A 23,986-nucleotide genomic window follows, 5' to 3' on the forward strand; every position below is an offset into this window, starting at 1 on the left:
AACATGCATAAAGCTCTAAAATGCATTGAAATCAGGGACTAAATTGATTTCTACACAAATTCTCTACGTGCCCAAACCTCCATCAATATGAAGGTGTGTGCCTGTGTGAATGAGCCTGATTTAATGACGAGACTGGTACAAAGTACAGACCTCAAGTAGAAGTGCAATTTGGAAAATGGCATAAGGTAATTTTGGAGTACGTTCCTGCCTTAAGCATGAGCGCTGATGTGGAAACAGACCGTGTAAATGACAAAGTTTGGTGAGCTTATATACCTTCTGAACAGCAGTTTAAGGATCCCTCTTATCTACTAACCAAGGGCTATGCAGTCAATCAACCGGAAAGCTGAGCCTCATTTTAACCTTGTGGCTGCCAGACCACTCATCGGCAGTATGCCTTGTACCTGGTGGGTAGGAAGTCTTATATTTTATCATTTCCAGTTCAAATATCAGTATTTAGAAATATAATGATTTACAAGTATGAAGCTTCAAAGGGGATACAGACGGGAGGAGCCTAATGGTTTTCTTTGTGCAAAAAATGTAATGTAAATGGTAATGTCTCTTCATAGCTTCATAGCTTCAATGGTAATGTCTCTTCATAGCTTCATAGCTTCATAGACAAAGACACATGATTCCTAGTTGTACACATGGTCACATGACAACTAATTGAAGGAACAATGAAAAATGATTTCTAATTTGAGGCACTGTCCCATGACTCATAAAAAGAGGCACGTCACATGACTCATACGTTGATATGTAGCTAAATGGTTAATTTCCATGTGCTGTCTCTTAACTGTTTGCTATGGTGCAGGATTATTAGTCTAAATAACATCACATGTCTGGGTAGTATTCACCAATCTTAAAGGTCAGACTGTCTAGACTACAGGTATGAGACTTGTTTACATGCCTCTATAAAATAATTTTGTATGTCGCGGTGTCATTGGCGTGCCACAGTACTGGACAGAGCTTAACTAGACTAGACAACGTGGGAGGCGGGACTGCAGCAGCGGCCATGCAACAAAAGCTGCTGCCCCCCAGCAGGTGCTGTCTGTAGGCCTGTACCTCATGTGTCATATGGGAAATCCGGCCCTGACCATACTTGCTGCTGGACAGAGATAGGACATGTGTTCTGTCTCTGACACCTTCTTATTCCTCGCTGCCTTCCTCAATGTTTACCAGAGGAAGATTATGAGGGAGGGAGGTAGGACACACAGCAATGCGAAGAGGCAGCTGTCTTTACCTACCATCAAGATGACAGGGGCAAGAGACCTGATGACCAGACCTTGCTGATACGAGTTTTTCATCAAGCAGGTGTGGCAATCACATCAATAAGCCCAGTCCATGACAGTGAGTGCATATTGTGGTGCGTGGGGTTCAGTGATCAGAATAATAGGCCCTCACTGGCACTTTATGTATAAAATGTGACAGTAGATGTAATAATAACTAAGGTTGTTCTCAGATATAATAAGAATCAGCTAATTAAAAAGAAAAGCAGCATCACTTATTCCAAACTGGAATTTATGCTTTTCAGTATTGTTTATGTAGGATCTGATACCAGCCGTAAATACAGGAGTGGGGGAATGCGTTCGGTGGGGCGGCGGCTAACTGCTCGCTGGGCTCCGAACACTTGCAGCCCAGCAAGCAAGGCTCAATCGGGGCCTTAATCTCATTGCATTCAGTGATTGATAAAATCACAAGCTGGGTGCTGGAGATCATTCTAGATTGGGAAACAGTCTTATAGAAAGTAGCGTGCAAAAAAAAAATCTCAATAGTCGAAATAGTCTGATCTAAGTCACAATAATTTGATTTCATAATTGGACAGATGTTCCCAGTTCCCAGCGTGTTTTACTGGAGTTCCGTAGCTAGAAACTTGTGATGATCTCAGTTCCCATTCATATGATTCATCTCCGGATGATAAAGTCCATGTGTTCAGTGGAGAGATTAAAGCAGAGAGGCATCGGATGAAGTTGACGTTCTCAGCTACAAAACGCGTTAGTCATGCATTCAGGAAGACTGTCCAGTATTTGGGGATTTTCTTCTTCCCTGGCATATACTTATTTTGGGCATCTTGAAAGCCTTTCATCTATGGTCCTCTTCCTTGGCTCTGTAAGAGGGCTGAATGGTAATTACCCTCTTTCAAATGAGAGTACCTCAAAATTAGTTGAAGCCAGAATGGGGGATATATTCTACCCAATCTTAGGACATCTTAATGATTTCTTCAATGTACAGGTGCTCAAACTATCCAGGCAGCACATTATTTGAAAAAGAGGTCTCCCTCCTTTCAAATAAGGAATGTAAAATATAGCCACAGTTACAAAACATCACTGTGAAAATGGCTGCCGCACATGCACAGTAGGAATTTTGTCTCCAGAACATGGTGGCTGACATGTTTCCAGAGACCTGTGCATGCACAGTAAGCTTCGGCTAGATTTGGAGACCTGCAATTGCACAATAGGCTCTGGCAGGATACAGCACACAGGTTTGGGCCTCTTCCCCCTCCATTTGTCAAAATATAAATAAGGAAATCCAGGCCCTCTGGGCTCTTTGGGCCCTTGGTCTTACAGATAATGTCATCAATCCCATGTGGCTACACTAAGTTTAATATTTCCACATTTTGTCCATGTCTTCCATTTTATTCACAGCGCCCGTTTTAAAACCTATGTGGAGGCAGCCATTTTGTGGTCTCAGCCTGTATTAATGAAACTTTAGGTGAATAGTTTTCATTGTGAAATATTTTGAGCAAAGCCAATTCTTCCAAGCAATTTGATTGGCTGTATGCAAATGAACTGAGCCCACAAAATGGCTGCATCTGCTATGTTTTGGAGGTTATCATTCCTCTCTAGATTTAAAATAAATCAACTTAGAACTGGAAATATATGTTATACTGTAGCTGCTTGTTTGGCGTGTTTTATATACACACTTTATTTAATAAGATTGGAGTTCTATTAAAGATGGGGTGTTGCCCATAGCAACCATTCAGAATCTACTTCTAAGGGCAGCACAAACGGTGTAATATTTGGTATTGCTGCCTCACAGCGCTGAGGTCATGGGTTTGATTCCCACCATGGCCCTGTGTGGAGTTTGTATATTCTCCCCATGCTTCTGTGGGTTCACTCCGGGTACTCCGGTTTCCTCACACATTCCAAAAATATACTGGTAGGCTAATTAGCTCCCAACAAAATTAACCCTAGAATGTCTGTGTGTGCATGTACATGTGGTAGGGAATATAGATCGTAAGCTCCACTTATGCAGGGACTGATGTGAATGGTCAAATATTCTCTGTAAAGTTCTGCGGAATATGTATGGAATATGTATGCGCTATATATAAGAAACTGTTAATAAATAATAAATAATTGACTTAGAACCTTCTAGAAGATAATATATAGAATCTGATGGAACTCCCATCTTAGTAAATAAGCCCCACAGGAAGTTCTGTAGGTCACTGCTGGTGATAAGGGCAGGGCAGTAATGGTTGCCTGATTGTCTGTGTGATTCTTTGAAGGATAACGTGGTGTGTGCCTCTGGATATGGCTTCTTCTACCACCTGCCACCAGATGGACCTTCCCAAGCGCACATGGGCACATTCAAGGAAAATACTGCGGTGTCATGCATGAGGTAAGTAACAGGGGAGCAAGATTGTAACTATATATTATATCATTATTTTGCCTTTGTATCTATATTATGGAAACACAAGGAATGAGTAAAAAAAAAATCATATCTGGGTTCTGCATTTGGATTCTATGTTGTAGGTGTACGTGAAGAGCCCAGCTTCAGTGGAGTTGCCACTGTTTTACTTCTCTTACCCATGATTCCTGAAGTGATCCAGACAATCTGGTAGGGAGAAGTAGAAGAGAAGGCATATACAAACTGATAAAGGGATCATCAGGCATCTGCTAAATCACCTCAGACTGATGACACACACTCACTCATACACACACACTCTCCCCACTCTGTTCCCGCTGAAAACATATCTCATTCCCAGTACAAATTCTGTCTAGCAGGTGTGCATCAAAGATAAGTGGGAAACCACGCCCCCTTCTGAGCTTCCAATGGCTGCAAGGCTGACATAGAGAGCAGGCCTGTCAGCACCCCTCTATTTTCATCACCCATTCACAGCACAACCTACTTACATCCCCCATTCACAGCACCCCCTACTTACATCCCCCATTCACAGCACCCCCTACTTACATCTCCCATTCACAGCACCCCCTACTTACATCCCCATGCACAGCACCCCCTACTTACATCCCCCATTCACAGCGCCCCCTATGTACATCCCCCATTCACAGCACCCCCTACTTACATCCCCCATTAGCAGCACCCCCTACGTACATCCCCATTTGCAGCACCATAGAATGGGGGTGGGGGGATAGAGATCAGAGAGACAGAATGAGAGACAGGGTTGATGAGGCTGAAGGGCTAGAGACATGGAGATGGGGTATGAGGCTGGAGAGACATGGAGGGATATGAGGCTGGAAAGACATGGAGAGATATGAGGCTGGAGAGACACACTGGAGAGCGGAAGGCTGTGAAAAAACACCGGAGGGACATGTTGTTTTCAAGATTGGTCTGAATGAGACTGAAGAGACAGGTGGAAAGCATAAGGCTGGAGACACAGGGAGGGGATTATTGAGGCTGCAGAGAACATTGAGACATACTGTAGCTGGAATGAGGTTATAAAGCAGTAACAAAAGCCAGTGAATATATATATATATATATATATATATATATATATACAGTATCTGTTTAGACCGGCACTGGGCAATGCAGGGTGCCCTCTGTAAGATACAGCAAAACAAAAAGAGCGGAGGCACTCAAAGGGTAAAAGCAAATCTCCAAAGTATATTTATGTGAGCATGTACATAAAAAGTCAACATTTCAGAGTGACTGTACTCTTTTTGTATATATATATATATATATATATATATATATATATATATATATATATATATATATATATATATAGTGACAAGGAATCACAGTATGCTAACAGGGTTACAGTACAGCAGCATACAGGTATCAGCAGCACAGTTCACCAAACTCCTCACAGCCATAGCCTGTACCCCCCAGTCTATCACCTGGCCAGCAATTCCACCATCAGGAGCCATTACCCTCTGCCCTAGACACAGATGTAACAGAAAGCCACAGGTGCTGCTAATCAGCCAAACCCTGATCACATCAGCCAAGGAAACCTGGACTGGATCTAATTATCCTGCTACTGCTGCTGCCCTAAATCCTGGCCCGGATAGATGGACAAGTGTGATTATTTACTTGCTAGTGTTGCTGTTATGTACACGGAGGAGATGACTAAATTACATTTGTAGACTGCAGCTCCAGATCACTGTTCCCTGTAAATGGAGAAGTGTGGAATTTATAGTGTTAATAACGTGCTAGGAGAAATCCTGCAGGCTGTGAATGCCCCCTTTCGGGGTGATGACGCCCACATCTGGTCTGCCTTTCAGCTCTGTCTTCCACTGATTGCTCAGTTCACAGGGAGCATCACTCAGTGGCTAAGTAGGGACCTGTCACGCTTTGGCCAAGAGACGTTCTACACAGTCCCAGGTGCACTATTGAAGTCCCAAATAGAGCAGAGTCCCCGATGCCCACTTTGGCTGAGAGATCATATTAAGTATCTCCACTCGCTTTATGTTACGCCCTATCCCGAGCAGCCTTCTCCTAGTGATCCTTTACGTTTGCATATGGCGATGTCTGTGCCGGAGAAGGACGTGGTCTGGGAATGAGTATCTGTTCCAAAAAAGCCAGAATCAGGCCCCCTAAAAATCTAATATATGCAGGGTATACTGAAGCTCCCGCTACTAAAACTTCCACCCCCACTTTTCATAAAAGGACCCTGGAATGAGGGGATATGGTCATTATCTCAACCCTATTAAGGTCGACAGGCCTCAGGTCAACACCTGAAGTAGGTTGACATGGGTAAGGTCGACACAAGCATTAGGTACACAATGGAAAGGTCGACAGTCATGGGTTTTAAGAGGAACATTTTCAAAATGTCGACAACATTTTTTTCATGTTTTTTTTTTAAGCCGGCGTGTCAACAGGCGTTTTTTCATTCCCGACCATCCACTACGGCATGGTAACTGCAGCAATTCATGCAAGGGGACGCGGTACGCTTAGACAGGGTCCATGTCGACTGTCTTGACATTCGGGACAAAAAACGTATGTCAATCGTTTTACTGTCAACCTTCCCATGGTCAACCTAATGCTTATATTGACCTTACCCATGTTGACCTGTTTCAGGTGTTGACCTAAGGCCTGTCAACCTTCTGTGGTCGACCAAATGCATGTCAACCTAAATTGGATCAATCCAATGACCCATACCCGGAATGAGGACAGATGTACATGCAATAAATGAACCCTAAGTACGTTAACGGTCACCATGGCAACAGTCATAAGGTCGACAATGTCATTAGGTTGACATGAAAAAGCTATACAGATGAAAAGATTGACAGGTAGAAAAGGTCTACACAGTCAAAACATGGAAAAAATAATCAACACAAAAAAGGTTGACGTTTGGTTTTGGGTGCCATTTTATGCCATGTGTAATCCCAATTAGAGTACAGGATGAAAAAGGTAAAAAAGAAAAGAAACAAGTGTGTTGACAGTGCCATGTCGATCCTTTTGTACCCGTGAACCTTTAACATTGTCGATCATTTAAATGTCAACTTATTAACTATGTCGATCATAATGGGTGGACCTACTGACTGTTGACTGAATTAAAGTTGACCAATCATACCGTCAGTATCAGCCCTCTCCCTGTAACCAGCAGAGCCCTTGTGGGGGGGAACGTGTTTTAAATAGTTACAATTAATGTATTTTCATATTCCTGACATCACAACTGATGGGGAAAAAAAAAAAAAACGACTTTCTTTATTTTTTGTCCCTATGATCTAAATCTATTGCGATTGCGTTGTCCGTAGCGACTCACCTTTTTTTTTTTATTATTCAAACAGAGCCGGCTTTGGCCTGCACCCGGAATATCAGCCGCGCAACTGCAGTGCTCCAGCCACCTTCCGAGCGTTTACCGCCTGGAGGAGTCGGGGTGGAGCGCAGGTAAGAGGAGACCCGTCTCTTAATGGCGTTTAATTAGGACATCTTTTTAACTACTACTGTCTGGCAAACGCCTCACAAACTTCTAACGTTTACTGCAAATGCCTTGAACAAAACTGGCAGATATAAAAAAAAAAGTGGGGAGTAGAAAGAGAGGCAATAGGAGTCGATTCTCCGGGAATTGCTCAGAAATTAGGGAAATGGCATCCCTCCTAAATGGCGAAGATTAACATACTTTAGCGGAGCAAACAATCTGGTTAAATGATTCTAATTCTCATTTCTGGCTTGGCTTGCAGTTTAAACAAAAGAGTCATTGGCTACCGTTCAAAACAGCATTAGCAAAGATTAGTAGCTGCTGGGGAAGATTCCCGAAATAACCGGGTTAACCGTTGGTTTTCTCCTGCACTTAGATTTCTCGATGCGGAAATGTGTCTTTTAAAGAATTTAAGATCTACGCCTGCAAAGACTTTGGAATTAATATCAGCGAAAGCGCCGGCAACACCGACCTTACTGACAGTTTATTGCTCGGCCATTTGGATGGAGAGGTAAGCGATGGAATTTAATCTTTTCATTTACAGTTAGCAGGGCATAAATAACCTTTTAGACCGCTTTCTATACGGCCAACCGCTCCGCAACCGCATCGAAACGAACGCAACGTATAGCTCTGAGCTCTGGAAGCGGATTTGATAAAGTAAGACTCCGAGGTCCACGGTTAAACTCATGTCTCAATCCTTCAGCGTTGTTTAATAACGGCCCCAAAAAAATGGTATATTATAGTCTGGACTAATAATAACATTGTGTTTTCTGTCCCGGAGCACACAGGTGATGGCGAGAGAACTATATTTCATTATTTCACAATCTCCAGAGATTAGTACAATATACAAAGTCTGGGGGGATAAGTGTAGTCAGCAGAATACAATCTGTGCCGTTGTGTTGGGGAATTTCTGTACGGAATAAACCGCGGCAATTGCTATCTGTATTACGGTGATAAACTTCTTACGGGTTACTTACAGGAAGTTTTCATTGATTGCCCAAAAAGTAAAGCACACTACTTACCAGGATAATCCAGAAAGTAAAGACCACTTTCTCTTTCCTGAAGCGCAGGTCATCCCCCCCCCCCCCCCCCGAACTCATGGCGAGAGGCCTACCTGACCGGTTGTCTTAGCGCTCTGACAAGAAGTTCACCAAGGCAACCAAATAGATGCTACGTATTATTTTATGGACTGCACTTGTTACGTCAAAGCCGATTGGTTGCCAAAGGTCAACATGCATTGTGTCGACCACTGAAAGTCGACACGGATTAGGTCTACAACTGAAATAGGTTGACATTGATCGAAGGTTGACAATGGCTAGGACGGAAGTCATGGGTTTTGGGAGGGACATCTTCAAAGGTAAACATAACAGAATTGAAGACAACTTGTCTCTGTGATCCAGGTAGTGGTACCAGTAGCTCCCCCCCTTCCCTCCGCAGACCTCCGGCCAAGCCACTGTGGAATTTGGTCATGCCCCCAGCCCCTCTGTCTCTCTGGATAGATGCTGTGCACAGCATCTATTCCCCCAGCTCCGCTATTCCCCCCCACCCCCTTTACAGGCACTGCCGGCCCCCACATGCACTTCAGATTCGCAGGGCTAAGAAGAAAAGGCGGGGCTAAATGAAAGCAAAATTCCACGAATCGCATCATTTTAGATCCACCCCCCTCCCCAAAACTCTGCTATTGATGTATTTGACTTAGCTGCAGAAAGAGGATAAGGGGCCCGTCCAATATACGTGGGACTTGTCCACCTTTCCGGGGGACTGTGAGGGCCAAACAATTTTTGGGAGTCTCTCTGCGTTCCAGGAGATATGGAAGGGAGGGCTCTATGAGGTCAAACAGACAGCTTATATAATGGGATGTGTCACCGTAAGAACTAAGCTCGCAGGAGCAAATCTTGAGAACCAGGGTCCAGCATTCCCAAACAACCATGAACCACTGTGTTCTGTCTACTAATGTCTGTCTCTAATAAATGTGCAATAGACTCCCGGGAAATGGCCTATCCTCCGGTACATCGTTGGTGTGATGTCTACCTAGGGCATGGTCTCTTCCTGCGTGTGTAAGGGTCGCACTTGGCACAGGAGTGCCCAAAATAGATGTAGCTGCACATCCAGCGGTTAATATTCCTGGAGAACTCGGCAGCGCGCTCTCAAAGCAGATCCCAGACCTTGGGGAAATGAGACATTTTGCTGCGAGTTTTGCCAGGGGTTCAATTATAATTGTTATTATCTTTGTTATCTCATAATAACATCCCCCGCGACATAATTTGCATCTTAATTTATGTAACGCTCCCATTAATAAGGATGTCTACTTTGCATCAATTAGGTAGCAGTGACATTCACGTTGCCGATTTCCTTCCGCTAAGGTAACGTGCCGTTATTTTATGATAAATATCTGAAATTAAAAAAAATATATGTATGTGCGTTCATACAAATAATTTCTGCAAATGACATTAGCCAATTAGTAAAAAAAAAAAAAGTCTGCAGCAGATGTAATATTCTCATCACTGTCGTCATCTATTACTCACAAGCATAGGATATTCACGTTCTCCCCGACATTCACACACATTACTGAGGAGGAGGGAAAGGTTTACAGATACTGAGTCCATCCTGACACAGCTTGTGCCTACATACAGCAGCTGCTATAGGGCCTAGTGCTGAGAGGGGCCACCTTACCTGTCACAGTTACATATGTTATATACAGAGGTGTAGCTACCATAGGTGCAGGGAGTGCAGCTGCTATGGGGCCCAGAGCTGAGAGGGGCCACCTTCCCTGTCACAGTGACATGTGTTATATACAGGGTGTAGCTAACATAGGTGCAGGGAGTGCAGCTGCTATGGGGCCCAGAGTTGAGAGGGGCCACCTTCCCTGTCACAGTTACATGTGTTATATACAGGGTGTAGCTACCATAGGTACAGGGAGTGCAGCTGCTATGGGGCCCAGTGCTGAGAGGGGCCACCTTCCCTGTCACAGTTACATGTGTTATATACATGGTGTAGCTACCATAGGTACAGGGAGTGCAGCTGCTATGGGGCCCAGTGCTGAGAGGGGCCACCTTCCCTGTCACAGTTACATGTGTTATATACAGGGTGTAGCTACCGGATTCAGTACTGAATCCCGGCGGTCGGGATCCCGGCGTTCAGAATCCCGACGCCGGAATCCCGACAGCCGAAATGCCGACAAGGGGGGGACGTGGATCGCCCCCCCTTGCGGGCTCGCTGCGCTCGCCACGCAGCCGGCCCGGTGCCTCGCTACGCTCGGCACACTAATTTATTCTCCCTCCAGGGGTGTCGTGGACACCCACGGAGGGAGAATATGTCGGTATTTCGGCGGTCGGGATTCCGGCGTCGGGATTCTGAACGCCGGGATCCCGACCGCCGGGATATTAACTGCATCCCGTAGCTACCATAGGTGCTGGGAGTGCAGCTGCTATGGGGCCCAGAGCTGAGAGGGGCCACCTTCCCTGTCACAGTTACATTTGTTATATACAGAGTGTAGCTACCATAGGTGCAGGGGGTGCAGCTGCTATGGGGCCCAGAACTGAGAGCGGCCACCTTCCCTGTCACAGTTACATGTGTTATATACAGGGGTGTAACTACCATAGGTGCAGGGAGTGCAGCTGCTATGGGGCCCAGAGCTGAGAGGGGCCACCTTCCCTGTCACAGTTACATGTGTTATATACAGGGGTGTAGCTACCATAGGTGCAGGGAGTGCAGCTGCTATGGGGCCCAGAGCTGAGAGTGGCCACCTTCCCTGTCACAGTTACATGTGTTATATACAGGGGTGTAGCTACCATAGGTGCAGGGAGTGCAGCTGCTATGGGGCCCAGAGCTGAGAGGGGCCACCTTCCCTGTCACAGTTACATGTGTTATATACAGGGTGTAGCTACCATAGGTGCAGGGAGTGCAGCTGCTATGGGGCCCAGAGCTGAGAGGGGGCACCTTCCCTGTAACAGTTACGTGCGTTATATACAGAGTGTAGCTACCATAGGTGCAGGGTGTGCAGCTGCTATGGGGCCCAGAACTGAGAGTGGCCACCTTCCCTGTCACAGTTACATGTGTTATATACAGGGGTGTAGCTACCATAGGTGCAGGGAGTGCAGCTGCTATGGGGCCCAGAGCTGAGAGGGGCCACCTTCCCTGTCACATGTGTTATATACATGGGGTGTAGCAACCATAGGTGCATGGAGTGCAGCTGCTATGGGGCCCAGAGCTGAGAGTCGCCACCTTCCCTGTCACAGTTACATGTGTTATATACAGGGTGTAGCTACCATAGGTGCAGGGAGTGCAGCTGCTATGGGGCCCAGAGCTGAGAGGGGGCACCTTCCCTTTCACAGTTACATGCGTTATATGCAGAGTGTAGCTACCATAGGTGCAGGGTGTGCAGCTGCTATGGGGCCCAGAACTGAGAGCAGCCACCTTCCCTGTCACAGTTACATGTGTTATATACAGGGGTGTAGCTACCATAGGTGCAGGGAGTGCAGCTGCTATGGGGCCCAGAGCTGAGAGGGGCCACCTTCCCTGTCACATGTGTTATATACATGGGGTGTAGCAACCATAGGTGCATGGAGTGCAGCTGCTATGGGGCCCAGAGCTGAGAGTCGCCACCTTCCCTGTCACAGTTACAAGTGTTATATACAGGATGTAGCTACCATAGGTGCAGGGAGTGCAACTGCTATGGGACCCAGAACTGAGAGGGGCCACCTTCCCTGTCACAGTTACATGTGTTATATACAGGGTGTAGCTACCATAGGTGCAGGGAGTGCAGCTGCTATGGGGCCCAGAGCTGAGAGGGGGCACCTTCCCTGTCACAGTTACATGTGTTATATACAGGGTGTAGCCACCATAGGTGAAGGGAGTGCAGCTGCTATGGGGCCCAGAACTGAGAGGGGCCACCTTCCCTGTCACATGTGTTATATACATGGGGTGTAGCAACCATAGGTGCATGGAGTGCAGCTGCTATGGGGCCCAGAGCTGAGAGTCGCCACCTTCCCTGTCACAGTTACATGTGTTATATACAGGATGTAGCTACCATAGGTGCAGGGAGTGCAACTGCTATGGGACCCAGAACTGAGAGGGGCCACCTTCCCTGTCACAGTGACATGTGTTATATACAGGGTGTAGCTACCATAGGTGCAGGGAGTGCAGCTGCTATGGGGCCCAGAGCTGAGAGGGGGCACCTTCTCTGTCACAGTTACATGTGTTATATACAGGGTGTAGCCACCATAGGTGAAGGGAGTGCAGCTGCTATGGGGCCCAGTGCTGAGAGTCGCCACCTTCCCTGTCACAGTTTCATGCGTTATATACAGAGTGTAGCTACCATAGGTGCAGAGTGTGCAGCTGCTATGGGGCCCAGAACTGAGAGCGGCCACCTTTCCTTTCACAGTTACATGTGTTATATACAGGGGTGTAGCTGCCATAGGTGCAGGGAGTGCAGCTGCTATGGGGCCAGAGCTGAGAGGGGCCACCTTCCCTGTCACATGTGTTATATACATGGGGTGTAGCAACCATAGGTGCATGGAGTGCAGCTGCTATGGGGCCCAGAGCTGAGAGTCGCCACCTTCCCTGTCACAGTTACATGTGTTATATACAGGATGTAGCTACCATAGGTGCAGGGAGTGCAACTGCTATGGGACCCAGAACTGAGAGGGGCCACCTTCCCTGTCACAGTTACATGTGTTATATACAGGGTGTAGCTACCATAGGTGCAGGGGGTGCAGCTGCTATGGGGCCAGAGCTGAGAGGGGCCACCTTCCCTGTCACAGGTACATGTGTTATATACAGCGGTGTAGCTACCATAGGTGCAGGGGGTGCAGCTGCTATGAGGCTCAGAGCTGAGAGGGGCCACCTTCCCTGTCACAGTTACATGTGTTATATACAGGGTGTAGCCACCATAGGTGAAGGGAGTGCAGCTGCTATGGGGCCCAGTGCTGAGAGGGGCCACCTTTCCTGTCACAGTTACATGTGTTATATACAGGGGTGTAGCTGCCATAGGTGCAGGGGGTGCAGCTGCTATGGGGCCCAGAGCTGGGAGGGGCCACCTTCCCTGTCACAGTTACATGTGTTATATACAGGGGTGTAGCTACCATTGGTGCAGGGGGTGCAGCTGCTATGGGGCCCAGCGCAGAGAGGGGCCACCTTCCCTGTCACAGTTACATGTGTTATATACAGGGTGTAGCTACCATAGGTGCAGGGAGTGCAGCTGCTATGGGGCCCAGAGCTGAGAGGGGGCAACTTCCCTGTCACAGTTACATGCGTTATATACAGAGTGTAGCTACCATAGGTGCAGGGTGTGCAGCTGCTATGGGGCCCAGAACTGAGAGCGGCTACCTTCCCTGTCACAGTTACATGTGTTATATACAGGGGTGTAGCTACCATAGGTGCAGGGAGTGCAGCTGCTATGGGGCCAGAGCTGAGAGGGGCCACCTTCCCTGTCACATGTGTTATATACATGGGCTGTAGCAACCATAGGTGCATGGAGTGCAGCTGCTATGGGGCCCAGAGCTGAGAGTCGCCACCTTCCCTGTCACAGTTACATGTGTTATATACAGGATGTAGCTACCATAGGTGCAGGGAGTGCAACTGCTATGGGACCCAGAACTGAGAGGGGCCACCTTCCCTGTCACAGTTACATGTGTTATATACAGGGTGTAGCTACCATAGGTGCAGGGGGTGTAGCTGCTAAGGGGCCTAGAGCTGAGAGTGGCCACCTTCCCTGTCACAGTTATATGTGTTATATACAGGGTGTAGCTACCATAGGTGCAGGGAGTGGAGCTGCTATGGGGCCCAGAGCTGAGAGGGGCCAACTTCCCTGTCACAGTTATATGTGTTATATACAGAGGTGTAGCTACCATAGGTGCAGGGGGTGTAGCTGCTATGGGGCCCAGAGCTGAGAGGGGCCACCTTCCCTGTCACAGTTACATATGTTATATACAGGGGTTTAGCTACCATAGGTGCAGGGAGTGCAGCTGCTATGGGACCCAGAGCTGAGAGGGGCCACCTTCCTTGTCACAGTTACATGTGTTATATACAGGGATGTAGCTACCATAGGTGCAGGGGGTGTAGCTGCTATGGGGCCCAGAGCTGAGAGGGGCCACCTTCCCTGTCACAGTTACATGTGTTATATACAGAGGTGTAACTACCATAGGTGCATGGAGTGCAGCTGCTATGGGGCCCAGAGCTGAGAGGGGCCACCTTCCCTGTCACAGTTACATGTGTTATATACAGGGTGTAGCTACCATAGGTGCATGGAGTGCAGCTGCTATGGGGCCCAGAACTGAGAGCGGCCACCTTCCCTGTCACAGTTACATGTGTATTATACATGTTTCACCATGTTCACATTGGACAGACGGTTAGAATCGGTGCCAGACCTTTCACAGACCCTTTTACAGACTTCAGAATAACTTTCAGGGAAGGACAAGAGACAGAACCTCCATGACTATTGCTACAGGTGATGTAAGAACTCTTAGTCGGTCTCTGTCACGGTAGGCCCACAGGAAATGGCAGACAAGCGCACACATACACCTGGTATACTCACAATTCCATGTATTTACTAAAGAAGAAATGTCTGCCTGCTACAGCCTCCGTTATGTACGTATAGTCCCTGCTCTAACTTCTATTTGTCTGTAGATTGTTCTATACAATACACACCATAGTACATAAGTGTATTATGCCTATATATGCCTGTCTCATCCACAGGTCAGTGATTGTATGGTATCTGGTATTAATGCTCCCAAGAGGATCCAGCTGACGATCAATAACACTGTGTTTATAAACTTTGACCGGACGTCATGCAGCGCCATCAGGACCTGTTCCGGCTGCATTATGGGGCAAGGTGAGAGAGAGAACGCAGCTGGACATTCTGCATTATACTGCCTCACGTTCTGTGGTGACCTCACTTATCCCAGAGCCTCCCTTCTTAGAGAACTGTGCATGTGCCTGGCCATCTCGGTGTAAGTTGCACTTGGCACTGCAGCCAGGAAGCTGCTGGTCAAGTGTTTCGCTATGAAGAGAAAGCGCTAGCTCAATAGAAATGTACACAAAAGACAATTTAATTAAATTAAATAACATAAAAACAGTAAATTGCATGCATGCAACAAATGGGAGGGGGGGGGGGGGTATTTTACAATTAAAATAACCACATCAATGCAAATGTAAAAAATATGCGTTAGAATGACCGATAGTTACCAAGTCCTGATTGGTAACGATCAGAATTGCACAGAGTTGGACAGATTGCTATCAGTCCCACAGCAGAGGGTAGGTTTCCCAACACTTGATAGGGATAAATTATATGTCCTCCCAATGAGGCAAATAGGTGAGTTGGTAGATGTTTACTCACTCCCGGGTTTCCAGTGCCGGTATTCTGTAGATGGTGGTAGCACTTAACGTTCCACTGTTGGCAATAGTGCCCCAAGTAATTCAGGAGTTGCTGACACCGTCTGCCAGATATTCTTACTGGACTGTCGCTGATGCCAAGATTGATCAATGGATAACGCACCGCCATCTACACCTTGCTGCGTCTGGTAGTCACCCAGCTGCTGCACCGGCCAGCGGGACGAGCGCAGGCTTAGGTATGACTGTATTGGGCAGGTGCGTACTCCATATGCGGGTGGATGCACACTCCTGTTTGAGATCGCTGGGCTTGTGCGTTCACTCCTCTGTACAATCGACGGGTGGCAAGGACCCTCTCTGTGCCATGCTGCACCAACTGTGCCGGGGACCAAAGTATTAAGGGAGAGCAAAGTCCGTACTGCAAATAGTGATTAGCCCCTCCGGTCCTCGGTAACTTGTGCTTGAAAACTCCTCAAAAGACGCGTTTCACCGTGCTTAGTGCGGCTTTATCAATTATTGATAATTGATAAATACTTTGGGTGAGTGGGCGCTGGCGGAGAGGGGATCATGCGGGCGCTGGCGGAGAGGCGCTCCAGCTGTCTGAGACGCAGGTGCGTCTCAGACGCTCCTGCGACTCAGTAATTATTAGCATGTGCGCCTCAGGCATAAAGGGGGTATGCGGGCGCAAGTGCGTCCTATGCACAATAAAGTAAGCATTTTCAAACGTGTTACGTGTCCTCCCGACCTGTTCATACCCCCACTATCCACGTTGGCGTGGAGTTGATTTTAAAAAGTGTGGAGAGTGCAGCGAGCCACCGAGCCTGAAGCGTGGCGAGCGGATGCGGAACACATGTAAAGTAATCAGAGTCCCCTCGTGGGGCACGCTGCGCTCGCCACGCTTCGGTGGCTCGCTGTGCTCGCCACACTTTTTAAAATCAACTCCACGCTGACGTGGGTAGTGGGGGTATGAACAGGTCGGGAGTACGCGTAAAGCGTCCCCTCGCGGGGCTCGCTCCGCTTCAGGCTGGCATGGATAGTGGTGGTGTTTCAGGAACACATTCACACCTGGCATATCATACATCTGAGACAGTAATGACAACATGTGTTAACTGCTGATTCTGACAGAGACGCTCGTGGGAACACTACGCTACTCTTGAGTGCATACGCTAACTACACTGGCCACGGGAACACTACGCTGATTCTGACAGCGCCGCTACGCTAACTACGTACCGGGCGCCCAGCTAATACACAAGTAGAAAGCTTTCTCAGGAGTTCTCAGGCCGAAAATACATCCGATCGCATCCGAAGCCATTCGTACTGATCAGTGGCGGAACTCCCGGAGGCAATGGAGTCATCTGCCGCCGGGCGCCCGGCTTAAACGGGGCAATGGCTCCATTTCCTCCGATGTTCACATGCTTAATAGTGTGCCGCAGTTCTTTTATGCGGCAGCCGTGCGCCGGGTGCGAGTGCCCCTCCCCTCCTTGTACGTAGCGACCAGCCGCATCACCGCTCCTCCCTGTAACCTGGCTGCTCACTTCTCTGCGGAAGTCGGTCCCCGACTCCCTGACATCCGCCAGCGCCTGAGTGAGCAGAGCAAGAGCCGGGAGGGACACTGAAGCGACGGGAGCTGCTGCCGGGTGATGGCGACATGTGACAGTGAGTGAAGAAGCAGGGTGAAGATGAGAGCATCTCCCAGTGCCGACCCGGGAGCCGCCTTCGGTGACACCAACCCCCCCCCGGGCAACCAGGTCAGGAGGCAAGTGTAAAAGGGATCTAAATACCCATGTGTGTGACCTGGCTTGTTAGTATAAAAGAGGTAGTACAGGCTTGAAAAATGACAGGAGCTATTTGGTTGTTAGTTTATGACTCCCCACTTTATCCCTTAGTACATCTGGTCCATACTCCTTTCTTAAAGTATACCTACTGTACAGAATTAGAGATGTCATTGATGTCTCAGTGATGACACTCATTTGTAGCTATCTGGCCTGCTTCTGTATATATGCCCTCCAAGACTGCCTTCACTGTTGGAAGCTGATGATACATTTTGGAATGGCGGGGAGGGTCCCAAAAATCGGGTCACCCTCCCGGCCTCCTGGAAGGGTGGGCTGGACTCCTGCATTTAGCGGGGACCCCTGCATAAGCCCCCGCACCTCCTCCAGCATTTGCAGCTCTTCTGGAAGGTAGCAGGGCTAAAATTAGTACAACCTCTACTACCCAGGGTAGTAGACGCTGCAGCAGCAGCCTACTCCAGTGTACCTTACTGTCCTACTTGTATGATCCTATCTACCTCACCAACATATATTTATAGTGCAGTGAATGCCCATGTGTACATCACCATTGCAACAGTGTACTTCACCATCCTATATGTGTGCTCTAGTGTATCTTTACACTTTATCTAGTCAGCTTTAAATCAGGCATGGGGAGGGGGCACCAACATTAATCTTGCCTCCGGGCAACTGGGATGAACTTACGCCACTGGTACTGATTCATATAATGGATCAGCCGGATCGGCATCCTTAATCAATTCCCATTATTGGTAATAATAATAATTATCCCATTGCGTATTCTCTTATTTCTTTTGTGTTAATTGTCCTTTTGCAATATTTTGTGGCATTACAGTTACTGTATATTACTAAGATTCCAAGTGTTCCTTATACTTTAGTAACATGATTTTACCTGCAAAATCTAGGTGGCTTCACGGTAAAAACACAAAGGCTGCGATTTATAAACTCGCCTGAGAAGTATTCCTTCCCGTTTCCTCACTGCGCCCTGGTGGAAGATACGGACGGCTCCTTGGCTGGCCTGGAAGGGAGCCACCTACTGCCCTCCCTGGATATTCTCCCAGAATCCTGCCGGAAAGTGGACGATGTCAGCGTCTGTGGCGCACACATAAAGTTTCACCGCATGTCCGTCGGTCTGTAAGTAGCGACAGAACGCCAGCACCACATAAATAGGATGGCTGGTTTTTACGACCATGCATAAAGTCTGCCATCGCTTCAAAGCGCCGGTTTTAAAAGCCAATGAAACAGAAACACTGAAACAGGACTTCCAGACTAAATCATCTCAGCCGCCTTACAGAAGTCTGCTCGTAAAAGTCACCTTACCTCCCAGTAAATGTTCCTGGGCCTGGGAGACCAAGATTAGACAGTACCGGTTATTTTCCCTGTTACTAAATAGCAAAGGAAAAGCATCTGCCCTTATATATTCCAATCATACCTACAGTAGCTGCTCCTGGCGATTCTATTGCAGACTTGCCTACCCTCCCAGAATGGCAGGGAGTCTCCCGAAACTCGGGTCCCCCTCCCGGGATGGTGGCAAGTCTCCCGCAATTTTCTCGGAGCCCAGGTACCCCCCTTCCCCGCAACTACAAATGCAGGAATTTGCACAGTACGGGGAGGGGCGGGATAAAATGACGTAAATCGCAGCATTTCGTGTAATTTAAGCTTCATTACATCAGCCTCCCCCCTGCATCCCCCACCATTAGGGATGGTTATCGTTGCCATCGATGGTTGATGGCAATTCTGAAACTGGCCATCGATAGTGCTAAACTATGCTAAACTATTTTTACATATCGATGGTCATCCATTGGGTTTGATTGATTGGCCTGTGGGCCAACGAAAACACGGGGGTGGGGCTTTGTGGGTGTCAGGGGCGTGGCTATGCTCCGTGTCCCGGCACGTTGAAAAAAAAAAAAAGAAGCAAAACATCCTCAGGGATCACAGGCACAAGGTGTGGGTGTGGGATCCCCTAACAATGAGCAGTACCCCTGCAAAGACCAAGTACTATGGGCAAAGGGGGTACCAGAATTTTTTTTAGCCATGGGGGGGGGGCGCAAAGTTTGACGTTATGCCACTAGCACCACTCGCTATCAACTAGTCTGTATCTGGCAGCACACGCACCAGTGGGCTCAGTAATGACTCACTGGGATCCACTGTCCTTCTATTTGGGACGGGAGTATACAAATATCGGTCAATCAGCTCCTAACTCACATGTTACAGTCTTCGATGACAATGACAGAAGAAGCTACTTGGTTGGCGCGTTATCTCTCTCTTACAAAACATCACGCGCAATGGGGGTTATTCTGGTTCATTCGCTCAGATGCAAATTTGCATCCTTGTGAGTCAACCAGATCCCTCCCTGCGAATGGTGGTACGCCGGCCCGTCATTTGCGTGGTGTGTACTTCGCATGGCATCCATTCGCAGTCTGTGGCGGAACACCCACATCATTCGACGGTCAGGGACCATTGAATGATGTGGAACGTGAACGCGGATCTCACATGCATGCAGACGTTGCTCAGAGCAACCTTAGATCCATGTGTACATTCGCAGGGAAGTGGGCGGGGCAGCTGACATCCGGTGATGGGAATACCTATGAAACGCTGGGCGTTCCCATATGTTAATGGGCCACCAGTGGTGTAACTAAGTTTTGGGTGCCCCCCCGCTGCCCCCCCGCCAAGCACCCCTAATCCCCCGCCGCCCATGCAAACCCCCAATCCCCTGCAGCCTTACCTATCACGCTGGTCCCCGCGGCTCTGTTCTTCTTCTGCTGAGGACCACCACAAAATGGCCGCCCCCATACAGCAGACAGTTTCAGAGAACTGTGTGCTATATGGGGGCGGCCATTTTGTGGTGGTACTCAGCAGAAGAACGGAGCCGCCACGACCAGCGAGATAGGTAAGTCTGTGGGGGATTGGGGGGTGTAACAATAGCACCGCATCCCCCGGCGCCCCCACATGCACAGCCCCCCCCCCCCCTGCGGTGGCGGGGGCTGCGGTGCTATAGTTACGCCTCTGTGGGCCACCCTCCACCCACCGGCCGCAAGGATGGGTGCGTGCACCCAGAAAACAATTTGTTCGCCCTGGCCGCACGCACCCAGCGCATGCACATGTGCAAACAACAAACATTGGCCCCGTGCGAACAAACGCGACCCTACGAATGGGGCTGAATAAGGTCCTATCTATGCACATGCTACCTTGATTGCTCCCAGTCTGTGACTGACCCTCTTTCTGTTTATTGGTACTAGGGGAAGAGCCCCCGGCATCCATTACAATGTGACCATCATTAACACCACGAATCAGACCACCACTGTGAACTATGTCTCTGACACTTTGTCCAACCCGTTCGGCTGGCAGGCCCTGCTGCTGGATAAAGAGGCGTACACCGTTATATTCCATTCTCCTGACATGCGCAGTACTCTACGTGTAAGTAACTCACCGTAATACCGGTGTAACCTGTCAGTCATTGTGTTCTGTGCAGTGCGGAGCCCCTGTGGCCCAACGGTGGTTCTATAACACGCACCCTGCCCCAATTATAGATAAAGCCAGTGTGCACAGTGCAAAACCCACTTTGTACCCATCATCAATGTGATAAAGGGGCCCTATAGAGAGCTGTAGAAGATGACCAGGATTGGCTATCATTAGCCAATGGCTGAGGAGGACCCCAGTGGTCAGGAGGAACCTAAACACTCAGGGGCAGATATATGAAGCAGTGATAAGGGAGAAGTGAGCCAGAGGAGAAGTAGACCGTGGCAACCAATCAGCACTGAAGTAACATATATAATTTGCATAATATAAAATTATACAGAGCAGCTGATTGGTTGCCATGGGCCACTTCTCCTCTGGCTCCCTTCTCCTCCCTTATCACTGCTTCATACTTCTAGCACTCATGGGCAGATGTATTAAGCCTGGTGAAGTAATACAGTGGAAGGTGATAATGTTTTGCTTTATGTACTAAAATTGAAAATGATCAAAATGACCAAACAATGGTTACTTAGAGCCTTATTAGATTACTTTATCAGTGGCATCATTGGGACAGCCTAGAAACATGCTATGGGTCATAAAGGCGTAAGCCAAGAATTATTAGCCAAAGGATGCCAAGCTGAAAAGGTGAACAAGCTGCAGTACCAGTTACAGCCAGCAGATGGTGCTGCAGCGCAGATCGCCTATATTCAGGTTGTATGTTTGCTGCACATTGTAGTTTGTAGACTAGCCTATGGTGTGATCAAATCTTTCAAATATGCTACAGTAGACAATATTTGTCCGTGACAATTCTAAAGTGTGGAAATATGCAAATAAATCAGCTTGAGCATTCCTCCTATTCACTTCCGTGAGCAAACTTAGCCATGCCACTTTGCATATGTGAGCGAAGGCCAACGGCGCTGGTAACATATTACATCTCTCTGTAATGCCAGCTTCTTCTCTGTGTTACAGTATTCCGCCACCTTTGATGATTTTGAAGAGGAGAGTTACATGTATGTGAGTCACCGTAACTTGGCGAGCTTTGTTAATGTCTCCATAACGTGTGGTTGGCGTGTTGGGAAGCCTCACCTATCGGTTCCTCCCATTGGGGATAGCGGTGCCTGCGACTGGTTCCTTGACAGCAACCGTGGCATACTGACCTACCTGGGTAAGTTTCCGGTGTTGTTTGCGAGTGATGAATAATTGTAGTTTTGGACCCATCTTACACCGGGTCCTTCTCCACCCCCCCAAATGTTTAAGAAAGTGCCGGTGCTGATAGCCCATTGTAGCCTATGGTCTCCTGATCGCACTGCAGCCATGCAGTGGTGTAACTTGAAATATTGCGCCCCCCCAGCCAAAAAGTCCCCCCGCCACCGACACCACTGCCACATATATATACCTACATACACACGCGGCTGGGCTGTCAGCGCTGCGGTTGGGAATAGAGCTGCCTGTCAGGGATGAAATGGGAGCCAGGATGTCAGTGCTGTGGGCGGGAGCCGGGCTGCCTGTCAGCGTTGGGGGCGGGAGCCGGGCTGCCTGTCAGCGTTGGGGGCGGGAGCCGGGCTGCCTGTCAGCACTGGGGGCAGGAGCCCCTGCCTCCCCTTTAAAATGATCATCACTATATGGCAGCTTGTGTATTTTACGCTGTGCCCCGCAGACCCGACCGGTGCTGGCTCCTCCAAGCCACGGCGGGGTCTGCGGCACCATTGCTATGCTACTGCCGCCGGGCAGTGCGGTCAGCGGGGTCGGCGGGGGTCAGCGCTCACCGTGCATCCGCAGACACCCCGGCATCCCGGCGCGGCGCATCGCAGGGATGGGTATCGATGATGGGTGTAATTTTTTGAATTCACCCAAAATGTTTAGATTGTGATTGTGGAATTACTTAATATTGGTGGTCGCTACTTTTTAAGATTCCGTTTTATTGTTAATACAGTATCCTATGCTGCTGCCTGTAAACGACTCTTTCTTTTGCCGTATCTTTTAAGGTTGTATATGTGCGTAAAAATGTATTTTGCAAAAAAAAAAATTACTTTATAGAAATCACCCACTTATAGTGATATTGATAATAAAAAAAAATAAGAAGAAATAGTTGGACAGAATACAGTATTTAAATCTCTTTTAAAAGCAAAAAAGTTTCCCTTATTAGAAACCAAACTTCTGTTGCTTTATCCCAATCTAACGTAAAACTTTTAAATCATCATAATTATTTTTTTTAAATATGAAATATTAATGGGCCATAGTTCTCAGTCATTAAAAATAGGTTTTCTTTCCCTTTCATTCTCCGATCCCCCATTATTTTTAGCGCATTAACGGTGTGATATAATTAGTCGACTAAGTAATCCAGTTTACAAGCTTTGCAGGATTCTTCAGCTGCCACTCAGAGAACGGCCCGGGGCCCTGCGTGGCGTTTTCCCGTGACTCCGTCTCCATGGCTACAGGCTACATCTGCTGACACCCCGCTTTCCATTTACTGCTTAATTAAGAATTTCACGCTCAAACCTTCTCTGCCTCTCGGAACAAGAAGTTACTGTCGGGGAAATTCCACGTTTTAGGACGGCGCACATGGAAAAAAAGTCATTTCTGGAAGACCTGTCTTAAAAACAGAATAAAAATGGACCCTTTTGGCAACTCCGATGCCACCCTTCAATCACACACCATTAGATGGGGCAGGGATAATGAGCATGTAGGATATCAAAAAGAGGGATGTTTGTCTGAGCTAAGGAGAAAAAAAAATCTGGAAGGGCCTTCGAGCAGCCGATACTTCAAAAGGGCGATGGGCTGCCTTGTCAGCAGGCTTATAAAGCATCATTTGTTCCCGTTTGACTTATGCAAAGAGTCTGGCATGTTAGAGCCCCGTCTTGCAGACGCAAATACCGCTCTCCCTGTTTGGTGCGTCAGCAGTCAGGCAGCTGGGCCCGGAACGACATCAGTCAAAGAGTATAATCACTTGACTTCAAGTTAACAATGGATACTTGTAGGGGGCGGCCGGGAGGAGTTCCCTATTACAATATGAACACAATTATTGCAGCTGCTGGGAGGGCCATAACTCTTCATATAAAACGCATGAGAGCCAGTGCGGGGGGAGGGGGGGTGGATGTGAGTTTATTTATTCTTTGACTTTTGGATGGCCGGTGCTGTGACTGTGGGGTGCCAGCAGCTGCTCGTGACTATACCATCTCCAGCAATTGTCAATTCTGTCAGGGGTTAAATTACTTTTGACCCCGAGCCTTTATGTTGATAAAAAGACTTTAAGGGTAACACTGTTAAACTACAGCAGGGGGTGTATTAAACTGCAAACAAATGCAGATACATTCGTATC

General features: G+C 48.0%; 1 protein-coding gene across 1 annotated transcript in view; it reads left to right on the plus strand.

Moving 5' to 3' along the window:
• Window positions 1-23,986, plus strand: part of PKHD1 (PKHD1 ciliary IPT domain containing fibrocystin/polyductin) — a 378,814-nt gene that overhangs the window by 182,836 nt on the left and 171,992 nt on the right. Inside the window, exons 34-40 of the mRNA XM_083175049.1 lie at window positions 3,500-3,612; window positions 6,969-7,068; window positions 7,476-7,610; window positions 14,795-14,930; window positions 18,117-18,345; window positions 20,451-20,628; window positions 21,637-21,832. Coding sequence (XP_083031175.1) covers window positions 3,500-3,612; window positions 6,969-7,068; window positions 7,476-7,610; window positions 14,795-14,930; window positions 18,117-18,345; window positions 20,451-20,628; window positions 21,637-21,832 — 1,087 coding nt within the window. The remainder of the gene's footprint in view (window positions 1-3,499; window positions 3,613-6,968; window positions 7,069-7,475; window positions 7,611-14,794; window positions 14,931-18,116; window positions 18,346-20,450; window positions 20,629-21,636; window positions 21,833-23,986) is intronic.

Source organism: Crinia signifera, chromosome 3, assembly GCF_055691185.1.
Source record: "Crinia signifera chromosome 3, ASM5569118v1, whole genome shotgun sequence".
NCBI classification, from domain to species: domain Eukaryota; kingdom Metazoa; phylum Chordata; class Amphibia; order Anura; family Myobatrachidae; genus Crinia; species Crinia signifera.